We start from the raw sequence: 14,093 nt of genomic DNA on the forward strand, positions 1-14,093 counted from the left end.
GTGTAAAATTTTTTTTCAAATAGTAGAAAAAAAATACACTGAAACAGTAGCTGTCATTATAGTTATTATCACTAAGTAACACATTCCTATCATTTTTATTTTTTATTTTTGCACAATAACAATACGAAATATGACAACTGTCCATCTCTACTACTGCCTCCAAAATTAAATATAGGTTAAATTATCCCTCTTTGGAGTCTCAACATTAGGAGTAACTGGAAAAGTTATATTTTATGTTAATGCTGCCATTAATGACTTAAAAAAATATATTTAAGATCTTTTTACTTTCAATTATTTTCTTAATGGAACAAATAATGAATGCAACACAATATTTGTAAATTAAATTTAAGGAAGGAGTTTGATTTTATATCTTGATTTTCATATTTGTGTGTTTGACTTAGATGAAGCACTTGAAGAGGAGTCTTTTAAACAGAAAAAAACAATGACATAGTGTTGCTTTTTCTTCCCCTCACCATTCTGGGCTGGTACCCAGTCCAACCTCCCCCTCCCCATCCCTTCATCCCAACATGGGTTCATGCCAGACTGTGAATGAGAGAGGAGGTCCTTAACAGTCTAGTTTGCTCGTTTGATGTGGAGCACTGAGGTTTCTTTGTGTACAAGATAGTCGCATGCAAGCCCTGAAGCGAAAATATTATCCCCATAAATGAGCAAATCATGTATCATCTACATAATGCATACAAGAATCCGAAAAAATGAATCTAACAAACCAGGAAATATAGTGAAAACCACAAGCTGCTGCCTCCGCTCTCCCTGGTGATGAGATTTAGCTGCTGCCTAAGTACCATATTTGGGGAAGAGACTTTTCTGCATAAAGAAGATTAGTGTTAGTTGTTTAAGGGCTTGGGGGCAAAGATTTACCATTATTACCAATCCCAATGAAAAGAGTAAAAGCCCGTCATGCTCTAGTATATAAACGCTTGCCAAGATATTAAAATGTTAATTGAGTCGAGCCACACACCATATGGGAGAGATTAGGACATACCAGGGTCATGCAGAAAATGACCAAGATTAGGTGACCTCTGAGAATGATAGTTGATTGAGTGAGATTAATACAATACAGAGCTCAGATGGAAAAAAAGAGTGATGGCAATGGCCTGACAGCCATGATAGTTATGCAACTAGGCAATTAACAATATTAAAGTAATAAGAATTAAAGAATTTCGGAAAAATGCTAGAAGCGCCTGTGGCAATAGAAGTAGAGCAGGGAGTCCCGAGGCCTAAATTTTAAAAAGCTGTATTATGATGCAATCTTCTAACCCATGGGAGGAACACAAAACTAATGAGAAAGGGGGAAAAAAAGAACGAAACAGAATACTTTAATTTGCTTGCAAACAGCAGCACATTGTTAAGGGATTACATCAGAAATCAAAGGGGATAATTAAAAACAGGAGCAAAAAGATTCACTTAGGGCTAAAAGAGTTTGAAGCAACTTTGCCCAGTAAAAGTGAACTTTGTAGCAGTTTAGGGCCCCTTGAGAGCCTAGGGGCGCTATGTTAAACATAAAAAAAAAAAAGAATTATCACAGCAAATGTTAAATGAGGTGTTAGTCCACTTGGATATGTATATTATCATTATTTGTAAACAATGCTAGCAATTTAATTAAGGTCAATAATTTTAGCTTGTTTTCGTCTGAGTTGGAAAAACATTTCTTGCACACTTCAACTGGGTAAACGCTTTTAATGTTTGGCTGCATGTGAAGGTAACATAGAGAAGTGAGATTATGTTGATTTGGATGTGTGGCCCCAAATAAAACCCTGCTTAGGTCCTCATACAACCTTAGGCTGTCTCTTGGTTTCATTATGATCAACTTTAGGCATTTTATTTGCTGCTTACACTGTTATCGTGTCTTTTGTACAATAAGCTATAAAATGTATTTGCATGAAAAATATATATTTCAAGTTGCATGTAATGTTTTGCTAAGTTTTCAATTTACTGATATTGTCAAAATGATGGCATATGAGAGGGAGGGGAATTAACAAACCAAAGTGGATTTTTAAGCTTGAAATAAAACAAAAGAAAAACAATTGCTTCTTGAAAACAACTGAATCAACATGAGGAAAAGAGATTAGACAATGTGATGTTTATAAGCATAATGTATGAACGTCTCTTTGGAATCACTGTGGGGAAAAATATCTGTATTGAATATTTGAATTTTCAGACCAAACCTACTGCTGGTTATCCAACATTCTCAATCTAGGATGCAAAGACATTCATTTTAATGTGATGCAATCTCTTCCAGTTCCATATTTTTATGACTATAAAATGTAAATTTCTGGTTACTGTTAAAAGTAGCTAGAATCTTTCCCCATCCTCCCTGAAATAAAATTGTACAAACATTTTTATTGGTATTTGACCTTCTTCTCATTTATAAAACAAGCATGATAATAATGCAGCAAAATGTATTTCATTCCCTAGGAAATAATGTAGAGCAAAATACATAGGGCTAATATCCGAGATTATTTTTCAAAAATGACTCTTTTTAACTTACCAATTCTTAGGACCTGCTGAGAAGTGAGCCAAAGCCATCCCATAAAGTAAACCAGTGAAAATACCAGTCCCGTCCTTTTCACCATGGTCATTCCTCCAAATTTGAATTTAACATTGAGATGAAGTTTTTTTTTGTCCTCCTTAATTCATGCTGATAACTTGCCAGTCCTTGTATCCATGGCAAAAAGAAACTGGAATCCATCCCACATCCATCCCTCACACATTGTAAAAACAAAAACAAAACAAATATTTTAAAAACATGTATCTGAGACTTTGGCAGCAGTTGCCACTAATTAAAAGACTCCCAGTTTCCCATTCTAAAATTAGTTATATTCCTGCATTATATGACTTCCCAGAGACATTATCAAAGCTTAATTCTTATGTTTTTCCAGTGCACACTTGAGTTGTAAACTGCAACAGAGGAGGAGGACGATGCACTGTGCTCTCTCTGTCAATTATGCAAGAACAGAAAACCCTTTCTCTCAGCAATTTTCAAAATAAAATGTAAAAATATAACAATATTACTACAAAAAATGAAATTCATGATTCTTACTGAGAATTATTTAATATCACTATTTAATTTTTTTCTAAACATGTAAATGTTCCATTTCTTAATTTTTCTTTTGTTGTCCTGATCTGTATATTGGAATTCAGACAGAGATGTTCTAACCTTGTTTTTATCTCTATTTTTTGGGGTTTATATTGAACTATTTTAAAGCATATTTCTATCATTGCTCAGTTTAATCTCTATATTTGGGCTTTTATTGTGAAATCAAGTCTGCCTGGTTTCTGCTCTTACTGCCTGTGCCTTTGGCTGATTTGACACTGCTGAATACCCCCACCACTACCACCACCACCTCCACCCCACACAGCCGCTCAATTGAGGGCACAGCCAAGCCGTTGATCTCCAAACATGGATACGTCCTGAAGATTAACTTCAAATCTGGCAACATTCGACCTCAACAACATCTTTGCTTTGGTACACCGAGGAATGATTAAATCTTTGCTCCAGTCCTGATGGAAATGCAAATTTAATCCACAAACTGCATGGTGATGCTCCCCATAAGATTAACTATCTCAGACAGCTTAGATGACACCATGTTTAAGTTAAATACAATGTGTTGGTGTGTCTTTATTCATAACAGGGGTGTGACAGAGAAGTTGGGAGCTCATTTGACACTGGTGCCATAAACATTTTAGCCAAAGAAAGCAAATGCCTCATAGATAATTAGGGAGCAATGTGATGATACTGTCATTTGATCAAAATATTGAAATCAAAGTTCATATGAAATTAGTTTTTTTCGTGACTAATAAATAAAAAAGTAAATTGTCATCATATTCCTTTGCAAAATAAAGTGTAAAAATATGTGGCGTTTCCAAATTATTCCAAGCACCTACTTAATAGAATTTAAGGCTATTAAATCATGTGTAGGTCACATTGCATTATATAGTGCCATCTAGTGGTTAAAGTGCTCTGATGAATCCTGGACCCATGCTAATAGTATTTTTTACTCCTTTTTTTTTTTTCTTCAGTGATCATTGGTTAGAATACACTTTTTTCTTTGTCTCTGGTTACTTGTTCAAACAACCATCATAAACCAAAAAAATGTGGGCAATGTATGTAACTTTTAATTAATCTAAACTGTAATTGTGCAGTGCAGAAGAAAAATAAACTTCTCAAGGAAATCACAGAAATGCTCATCTCTTTCATCTTTATTTCAGAAACACACACAGGTATACAATAAATGACAGTATATGTCCTTGTAACATAAATTTAAAAAACTGTCTGAAAGGGTGTATTTGCAGAAGCAATAAGCTTATAATGCCCACCCTCCAAAACCAAGTTACATTGGACTTGAAAAGAAAAAAAATGTTGTGTAAGAACATACAGACTTTAAATATTACGTCACTTTATTTAAGATTTCATCACAAATCTCTGCTGAAAGTTAAAAGTTCTAAAATAAACACCACCAAGTATTGCAGTTACACCAAAAATGAAAACAAAATAAACAAGTAGCATTTTATTTCATGATACTGATACCCTTTTCTGTAACACCTTTAAATGAAACAGAAAGATTGGAACGAGAGTCATTACTACTTTTAGATATTTTCTTGACAATTTGGTCTTATACAGTTGAGACCAGACATTAAAATACACTTTGTAAAGAAATAAAAATGTTTTCATCTTTGTGAAATATTAAATCAATCTAGAAAATGTTATAAGATAACAAAGATAAAAAAAATCAAATGATTGGTTTTATTGTACTGGGTAAATGGAAGAATAATCTATAACTTTTTACACAAGTTTACACATACTAATAAAGTTTATTTGTTTGAATTGCATAATTATCAGATCTATGGAATTCAAACAATAATCTTTATGTATTTGAAATAAAAATGCTTAATTAATTTAATGAATATGCATCATGTAATGTTTATTTTTTATTATGTATTCATTAAAACGATCTAGGAAAAAAAGTAAATGTGAATGTGTTGTGTAATAAAATTGTACATCTTTAAATTTGGGCGAAATATTTATGTGAGTGTATTTAGGCACACCTTTTAAGCGTGTTTTAACAAAGAAACTCAGATGCTTCTTTATTTTTACTCATGACAAACCAAAAGAGAATACAGTTTATGTATGTTTTCAATTCTGGTATATCTGCTAACATTTTTCCACTTGATGTGATGACAAGTGCAAGGCAGCACAACACCTCTGGTTTCTGTTTATCCAAAATCTGTTGCTGTTTTTTCCAATGACTCCACTCCAACTAACTTAATTTCCAACATTTCCATTACTGCTTTTGCAGGAGCTGTCCTTTTGTTTTGCTTTTGGCCCAGCTCAGAAGTAGGTAAAATCAGCAATTATTAAAACATTTGAACATGGAAAGGTTTTAAATTTGCTGGAATGGAGTAGAGCCAGGCTTAGGGAACTCGGTGAAAAAGTGGGATATGGCTTTGATGTCCCCAAAATATAATTTCTGTTGTTTAACCTTTTTTGTTATTGTATTAAATAAGTTCAACTATATTTTTGTTTATATCATAACAGTGAATGAACTGTTTACTTAGAGTATAATAATTTTACAGTTCTATCTACATCAAGCTGGGTCAGAGTTCCTGTTTATCTGTTTATTAAGAATAATGCATTTTACAAACAAACTTTTATAGAGGTTAAACAAACTTTTAATACAAGTAAAGAAGCATCCTTCTAACATATCTTCTGCTGAGTACATTTTTAAGGAAATAGAGGAATCACAACACTTATAAATAATTGTGACCTTTGTTAATATTATTTTTCTATGAAGATAAGATATCACATTCTTTTAATAATTCAATTTAATAATAGCAGTTATATGCCACTGGGTCACACATTCCACTGAATGAACTTGTGTTCTGGGTTGCATACAATGAGTTTCCTGAGATATGAATGTTTCCAGCCTTCTGAGAGCATGCAGACCGGTTCCTCTGGGCTTCACTGCTCATCATGTCATGAGCAGCAGTTTGTAGTGGTATAGGAAGTTCATCTAAAGTTTTGTTCCTCTGAGAATTCCTAGTTGACTTGAGGGGTGAGACGGGGTAATAGCTCGTCATTGTTAGCTTGCCGTCTGAGGCCAAACATCTGCAGGTAAACAACAAGGCTGAGGCCAAAAGGAAAGCTCCAGTCGCCCAACCAATGTATAGGGCATCTCCCACCTCTCTTCTCTCTGTATTAGTCGGCAGTGGGTTATGTAGATCTCTTACGATAACGTAGCCAGTCCATGAAACAGGTACAAACACACAGATGCAGCTCATAAACTGTATTCCCCCAGCAACCATTAGGATTACAGTTTTTGCCCATTTGATACCCTGAAAGCAGGAAGTGCATCTCATCCCAGCCAGAGCGACCAACAGCCCGACTCCTGACAATGCAATAGAACAGCACATCAGACCTCTGCCAGCCTGCAGCTCAGGGGAGATATCAAGCAAGGAGTCATACACCTTACACTGCATCCTGATGTTTGTGTCTCTATGGCAGTTCATCCACAAACCCTCCCAACGGGTCTCCATCTCTGTTTCATTTTCTCCAGTGGAAACTGTGACTTTCCACATAGGCAAGCCAGCCGTTGCAGAGGCACCGATCATCCCCATCAAGCCGATGCACATAGCAGCAATCTCAGACAAACCTTGTATCATTGTTTAGCATCCAAGACTGTTGTGCATGTATTCAAGAAAAAAATTAGCTCAAACTCACCAAAAATCTGCTCTTTATATGTAGCACAGCATTTTAGAGACAAAAATATATATATATGTATCTGTTAGCGATGTCTCTCGTGCAATGAGGATCTTTCCTTCCAGTTTATTTTGGCGTAACAGCCTGTTTGTTGTGGGAAAGATGCTATGCAAACCCCTGATTGGTTTAGAAAGATGTAGGTAAATAGAACGTCTGTATGGTTTGTTTATGAAATACCAGGCAATGGAGGCATACCAAAGCATTAATAATTACTTTCTCAAACACTGACCACAGTAAAAATAAAACAAGTATATCCATAACAAAAAGAAATATTCTAAATATACCTTGTCTTTGTGTGTTAGAAATATTATAGTTTGCTCTATTATGGGAATCCAGCATTGGCTTTGGATGTAAAAAAAAAAAAAAGCAAAAAAGTTGAATAATGGTTTTTTGATCCCTTGATTTAAATGTATACAGTTCATTGAAGATTTTACAGCATCCCCTAACCATGGTTAGAAAATTATACAATTCAATATTAAACAAATTAATATAATGGCTTTTTTATTTTCTCATGCAGCAATAATTCCACCTTATACCACTCTAGAGACTGGTCTCTGCTGGTTGTTATTATCTTTGGAGTTCATAGACAAGAAACTCTTATTGTGTACGGAGAAGTTTTTGGAGTTATAACAGAATATAGGTTAAGGGAACTGTGAATTGGCTAAAGCCCCTGGTTGTGTTGTAAGCCCCAAGTGCTGAGACTGAGTCTGTGTTGGTTCTGTGTCCTAAGCTGTTGTTCTATATGTGCTTCTCTGATCCTTTGTCTACAGGTAGTATCACAAAACTAGGGTCGAAACAATTAATAGTGATTAATTAATTATTGAAATAATTGTCAACTAATTTAGTAATCGATTAATAGTTAATTGGAGTATAGAGACTTTAAAAAATTAATTTAGCGGACAGAACGACCCACCCTAAGCAATAATTATACCAAAATTGTAAAAAAAAAAAAAAACACAAAAAAACATGTAAAAATTTTGCATTTAAGCTAAAAAAAATCTTTTTCGTCTGACAATATGCTCTATCCAGCTAATTTTAAAAGTTTTTGTTTCACCTGTTAATTTCGTAAAACCTCTTCTTTAAGGAACCTTTTGCTATCTGATTATTAATCGATTAATCAAAAAAATAATCGACAGTTTAATCTATTTGGAAAATAATCGTTAGTTGCAGCCCTGATCACAACCATGCATCTACCATCAAATAAGAAACCACCTTTGATTCAGCCAGTTCATTGAGCTTCTCCAAATGTCGAAATATTGCAAAATGCAAAACAAAGCAACAGTCTCCTAGCTTGATTATTGTTCCTAATACATGATAAACTCGGCATACTAACCACATTAATCAGCAGACCAAATCCACCGAGAGCCACAGCATGGAAGATCAAACCTCCTACAGCTCTGAAACATGGAGGCTGAAGGTCATGATTCATTTTTTTGTTTAATTTGCTTATTTATTTTTTTTCAGTTAGAGTTTTACTCAAAGAGACGAGTGAAGTCTCTTTAATCTATAATCTTTCTATGTGAGTGATTGCTGTAGAGTTAACGACAAAATGCCAGTGAATATTTTCAACACGGCTCTTTAAGAAGTGTCTCCTGGAAATCATTGACTCACGGCATTCAACTGTTTTTCCTTGGATAGAAACTTTTTTTTTTTTACCAATCTGACTGTATGATCTGTAAAGGGCCTTGAGATGACGTGTTGTAAACTGATGAAATATAAAAAAAACAGAATTTCATTGAATAATCTACCAAGTCATGTTGAAAATTAATTTTTATCATTCTTAGTTGGTTGCATAAGTAGTCAACAAAAGTAGCGAAATATACATTTTTTGGTATTTTAGACACAAAGTAGTCTCATAATTTGTGTCATTTATTTTACATTGTTGCTTGGTTGTGTATTAATGTGTGTAGCCATTTGTCACCATTACCTTTTAATTAAATTTTTGGACCGCATGTTAATCTGTACAAAAAAAGAGAAGCATTTGGATGTCAGGGGTTCCTTTTAATAAACATTACCATTAGACATTTTACAAGAACAAAATAATTGTTAGTCAATTATAATCTATGTATTAATCCTGAAACATATAGAGACATAAAAACGAAATATATATTTACATATTATGTACAATAATATGTATTGATGAGTATATATTAAATGTGTTATAAAATAAAGTAATAAGTATAAATCAAACATTTTAAAGTACAAATTCACCACACATAAATAGGCAAAATAAATCAATAGCAAAATTTTGAAGAATGTGATAAGAAAAGGAAAATATATTAGATTTATGTTCCCAGGAGGAGATTCAATGTATTAAAGAAATAAACCTCTATCAGAATAAGGCAATCTTAACTGGTTTGTAGTTCAGGAAAAAAAAAAAAAAACAACAACAAAAAAATCTTATTAAAGTTTACTTTATATATTCCGTAAAAGTTTAAAAAACAATCCACTGGACTTTGTTTCCAAGGTTTGAAGACGTTTCACTTCCCCTCCAGGAAGCTTTCTCAATTCAAATTTACTTTATATGTAGACTCCATTGTGGCTTAGGCTGCGAGACTCTGGGTTAACCATGGATTGCTTGTAGCTTATAAAAACAGGAGTCTGTGGAATGGGATGAAAGCTTGATTGGAAGGATGAGGTTGCATTCCCGGTATACGTTGGTGAGTACGGAGTTGGGTTTTGGGTCATGTATAACGAGTTTCCTGAGGTGTAAATGCTGCTGGGGTGGTAAGAGCTTGGCATTGAAGACTGATGAGCCAGGCTTCCTTGATACAGCAGTGATGCATTTTCAAATGGACCAGGAGTGTAGAGAATAGCTGGGTTCATCGGGGATCCATTGCTTGTCATTACTTGGAAATTTTGAAGTGGTACTGGACCGTTGCCCTGGGGGGAATTCCGATACGGGTTCGACTGAATGCTTGGAGCACTTGAAACAGGCCGATATCTTGTCATTGCTTGTCTGTTTGCTTCTGGCTTGTAATTCAGCAATTTCATTGGGGAGTATACATCAAATGAGCCTTTTTCTGAGGGAATTCGTCTGCATATGAACAACAAGGACGATGCAAAAAGAACCGCTCCCGTCACCCAACCGATGTAAAGAGCTTCTCCCAACTCTCTCCTCTGGGCATCAATCAGCAGCGGATTGTAAAAATCTTGAATGATGACATGACCAGTCCAAGACACCGGTATGAAAACACAAATGCAGGCCATGAACTGCATTGCTCCAGCAATCATTAAAATGATTGTTTTAGCCCATCTGTTACCTTGAAGGCAGTTGCTGCATTTCATTCCTGCTAGAGCTATGAGGAGGCCTAACCCTGACAAGGCAACAGAGCAGCACATCAGGCCTCTGGCAGCCTGCAGATCGGGGGGCAGATACAACAAGGAGTCGTACACCTTACACTGCATCCTGATGTTTGCCTGTCTGTAGCAGTTCATCCATAAGCCCTCCCAGCGTGTCTCCATCACAACGATGTTTTCTCCTATGAAAGCAGTCACTTTCCACATTGGCAGACCTGTGGTAGCTGAGGCTCCGATCAGCCCAACCAGGCCGACGCACATTGCAGCGATATCAGAAACACCTTTAATCATTGTAAGTCCAAAACGAGATGATCTCCCAGGCAAAAACAGAACAAAAAATTCTCAATCTTTAGCGGAACATTAAAGAAACTGAGTTGAAGGTGAAGGTATGTCCAGGCAGAGAGGATCTTTCCTAACTGCTTACTGTAAGAAGCTGCTTGTTATGGGAAAATTTCATTGCTTTCACATGATTGGCTCAGAGAGATGCAGGTATAGACGATGTGTGCTTATTTAGTATTTACAGTTGAGCTATTTATGGGGGCATAACCCTAAACATTAGCTCCTCCAGCAGTAGAAACCAAAACACATCAATGAAAAAGAAAAAAATACAAGCCCAACTTTTAAAAATATCTGGTTTTTATTTGTTTGTGATTATATATTGTATAAGGCAAACAGAGATCAGTGTCCAGTAAAATGAAAAACTCTGACAGTTTTCTGTTTTGTCCACAGGGGAGCAGAGAAGAGCTTTGAGGTAATGAAATAAAAGGTTTGCATGACATCACACAGCATTTCATTTCTTCCACATCAAACCAGTGATTCATGATTACATTTGAAAAAAATAAAAACCATAGTTGTTTAAAAAAACTAAAATCATCATTCAAAGATCATCAAAAATGTAATGCTGAAGTTTAAAGTTGCTTTAATTTCTTGTAATGTTATAGTTGAAATGTAGTGACCTTTAAGCTGTACTTTATGCCCTTCACAGAAAGTTTTTCCTGCTATTCATATGAAACAAGAATCATCACAACAGCTATCAAGGATGTTTTGGTCTAAATTCAAAGTAGCTGGCAAATTCTGATCACATGAACTTTTTGTTAGTTTACCAGGTTGAGTTACCTTTGCGTCCACGCCCTTAGGGAGCAGCGCTACCTGAGAGTCTATTGTTTGTTCAGCCATTTTATCCTTTCCAATTGTTTTCTTTTATGCAATACAAAATGCCTAACTTTTACAAATATCAGGATTAATTAAACCAAAATAGTTTGAAATGGTTTTAATCATAGCTACATGATTCAGTTCAATACAGTAAGCCCTGTTTTTTCCTGTTTTACGGTCCTCATTTGTGACATACAAGCAATTGTTTTCCCTGATATATAATACTGGATGAAACCGGTACAAATGTTATAGAAAAAAGGTAATGCCTTTTTGAAGCATCTGATTCTAGTCTTTTGGCTGCTAAAAAAACCCAATTTGAATTGTCTTTCTCATCTAAACTTACATATGTCAAATGCCAACTATGATGCATATCTTACCATTAAACAGACATTTCTTATGGTGAAGGTGTACATAACATGTATATTCACAATATTTACTCCATTTTGACTGTCCAAATATCCATAAGCATTAGCAGTTAATCATAAAATACAAAAAAAGATGTTGAACGTTTAACTACGATAAGTTTTTAATCATAGATTGATGTCAAATTACTTTCCTATATTTATGTATGTGTACAGCAAAAACATAAGAACAGTTCACATACTACATTAAAGTTGTTTTTAACTGATTGTGCTATTAAAGAAATGTGTATATATTTTAAATTAAATGTGTTAACCTTAAAAAAAAACATTCCAGTCACGCTGATAGAAAACTGTCTTGTAAGGGCTATTTATTCCTAATTAAAGTGTTCAAAGATAAGCAACCCCACTGCGCACAGAGGGGTATCTGGATTGGTAACTGTAGATAGTCGATGGCTGCCTTGACAGCATTGGCTGAGGTTCTGGTCGAGGGATAAAAACCAGCTGCTGAGGCTGTAGAGGAGGCCGAGGCTGCAGTGGCGGCAGTGGCTGAGGGGTGTAGGCCGTATAGTCTGAGTTTTTCGAGTATATGTACCTCTCTGGTCTGTCATCTTCAGACTGTATATTGCAACAGGTAAACATGCATCCTCCAGCAAATAAGAAAGCAGCTGACACCCAGCCAATATAGAGAGCCTCTCCAAGCTCCCTGCGCTGGGCATCAATCAGCAGAGGGTTGTAGAAGTCCCTGATGATGACGTGGCCTGTCCAGGACACAGGGATAAGGACACAGATGCAAGCCATTATGATCATACTTCCTGCAATGATGAGGACCAGTCTCTTGGCTCGATCGTTGTTTCTGATACATGATGTGCACTGCAACCCAATCAAACTGATCAGCAAACCAAGGCCTCCCAGAGCCAAAGAGCAGCACATTAACCCTCTTGCAGCTTGCAAGTCAGGGGAAAGAGCCAGCAGAGAGTCGTAGACCTTACACTGCATCCGTATGTCAGCTTGTCTGAAGCAGTTCATCCACAAGCCTTCGTAGCGAGTCTCAAACACTATAATATTCTCCCCAATGAAGGCTGTGACCCGCCACATTGGCATTCCAGTGCTTGCAGCTGCCCCAATTAAACCAATCAGAGTCAGTAAAAGTCCCACAATCTCCAGCGCAGAGTTGGCCATCCTGTCCTCAGTCGCTCATCCAGGCTCACAGGTGGAAGAGCAGGACAACAATATTTGGTTATAGATCAAGGCAGTCGGTTTTCCCTATTAGGTGGCTTTTCATCCGCATGGAGGAGGAGCAGGTGGCTGTTCCCTTGACCAACCTCTTCCCTGTGGATGGTACGATATAATGGGAAGGGGTGGGAGTTTGTGGCTGTACCTAGGAGACCAATTCCTTAGTGTGTATTTTACCTCTGCTCACAAATCCCAAGAGCTTCTGTACGCTGCTGCTTTGTTTATTCAGATGGATCCTTTTACGTCCTCAGATATCACGTTACAGGGAACCATTAAAGGGGAAATATTTTGCCATGAGACAATAGTTTGAAAAAAGAATATATATGAAAATTTCACCTGCTGATTTGAAGAGGTTTGATATGTCAACATTATTTCCAAATGAATAAAATAATGAAAAAATAAAGTTAAAAAGGGAAATTGAATCTGAATCTGAAAATTTATAATTTCTTTCTAAATCCCAGATCAAAGGATTCTGCAAATGTTTCTGAAGGACTGTGGTAGTTTTTTTTTTTTTTTTATCTGATTGGCAATTTTGTGTCTTGCAGCTTTTGGAGCACCGACCCCAGCCATTCTGCATCCTCAAAAAACTTTTTTTTTTTTTTGCTTTTTTATTGTCATTGCACTATCACAAGTACAGAGCAACAGAATGAATACTCTGCATTTAACCTATTTCCTTGGGGAGCAGTGGGCTGCCATTGTGTGACGCCAGGGAAGCAGTGTGGGGTTAAGGGTCTTTGCTCAAGGACCCAGAGTGGGAGTCTGTGAGAGTGGGGCTCGAACTCAAAATGTCAGGATTCCAAGCTCTATGCCCTAACCACCACGCCACCACTCTCCTTAAAGGTTAACTCAAAACAGGAAGCAAAACTTGAAAAACTTCCTCTACACCTTTTAACTGGTCTATTAAGCCATTTTCTCAAGTCTGTGGTTATACTCTTATTTACCTACCTTGTTGTAAAAACACCAAATTTCTACTAAACATTAAAATAATTATTCAAACATCCAGCTCCTTTAGCAATGACCTTACTTACTAAGGGTGTCAAAACTTTTGGACATCTGGAAAGACCGCAGTCTATCCCGTAATACTGTAACATGACATTTATATGATTAAAAAAAAAAAGTTTGTTGCACAATTTCAATGATCAACTTATTGAAAATTGTATCAAGTTGCTTCTAAGTTTGCTTTATTAAGTTGCTGGCTATTACACATGAGTTTTGTTTCTTTTAACTAATTAATTTAAAAAACAGTTATTTTGTGGCATTTATGGATA

The 14,093-nt window shown here is 35.9% G+C and overlaps 4 protein-coding genes across 5 annotated transcripts in view; all 4 read right to left on the reverse strand.

Moving 5' to 3' along the window:
• Window positions 1-2,948, reverse strand: part of LOC119789500 (glutamate receptor ionotropic, kainate 1) — a 32,005-nt gene extending 29,057 nt beyond the window's left edge. For both annotated transcript variants that reach the window (XM_038294413.1, XM_038294412.1), the window contains exon 1: window positions 2,510-2,948. In XM_038294413.1, the coding sequence (XP_038150341.1) occupies window positions 2,510-2,600 (91 nt within the window). In that variant the 5' untranslated portion in view covers window positions 2,601-2,948. The remainder of the gene's footprint in view (window positions 1-2,509) is intronic.
• A 1,295-nt stretch (window positions 2,949-4,243) lies between these two features.
• On the reverse strand, window positions 4,244-6,838 carry LOC119789502 (claudin-8-like). Its single transcript, XM_038294416.1, has one exon. It carries the CDS (start codon window positions 6,679-6,681, stop codon window positions 5,845-5,847), a length of 837 nt encoding a protein of 278 aa, XP_038150344.1. The 5' UTR covers window positions 6,682-6,838; the 3' UTR covers window positions 4,244-5,844.
• A 1,929-nt stretch (window positions 6,839-8,767) lies between these two features.
• On the reverse strand, window positions 8,768-10,632 carry LOC119789512 (claudin-8-like). The gene has a single exon (XM_038294430.1). The coding sequence runs from the start codon at window positions 10,367-10,369 to the stop codon at window positions 9,299-9,301; it is 1,071 nt and encodes a 356-aa protein (XP_038150358.1). The 5' UTR covers window positions 10,370-10,632; the 3' UTR covers window positions 8,768-9,298.
• Window positions 10,633-10,693: 61 nt separating this feature from the next.
• Window positions 10,694-13,103, reverse strand: cldn8.1 (claudin 8.1). The gene has a single exon (XM_038294431.1). The coding sequence runs from the start codon at window positions 12,769-12,771 to the stop codon at window positions 11,980-11,982; it is 792 nt and encodes a 263-aa protein (XP_038150359.1). The 5' UTR covers window positions 12,772-13,103; the 3' UTR covers window positions 10,694-11,979.
• Window positions 13,104-14,093: the final 990 nt, after the last annotated feature.

Source organism: Cyprinodon tularosa, unplaced genomic scaffold (genome assembly GCF_016077235.1).
Source record: "Cyprinodon tularosa strain WSP-4 unplaced genomic scaffold, ASM1607723v1 ctg34, whole genome shotgun sequence".
Classification (NCBI taxonomy): domain Eukaryota; kingdom Metazoa; phylum Chordata; class Actinopteri; order Cyprinodontiformes; family Cyprinodontidae; genus Cyprinodon; species Cyprinodon tularosa.

Coding starts and splice junctions, on each gene's coding strand:
- LOC119789502 (XM_038294416.1), bottom strand. CDS start 6,681: ATGATACAAGGTTTGTCTGAGATTGCTGCTATGTGCATCGGCTTGATG.
- LOC119789512 (XM_038294430.1), bottom strand. CDS start 10,369: ATGATTAAAGGTGTTTCTGATATCGCTGCAATGTGCGTCGGCCTGGTT.
- cldn8.1 (XM_038294431.1), bottom strand. CDS start 12,771: ATGGCCAACTCTGCGCTGGAGATTGTGGGACTTTTACTGACTCTGATT.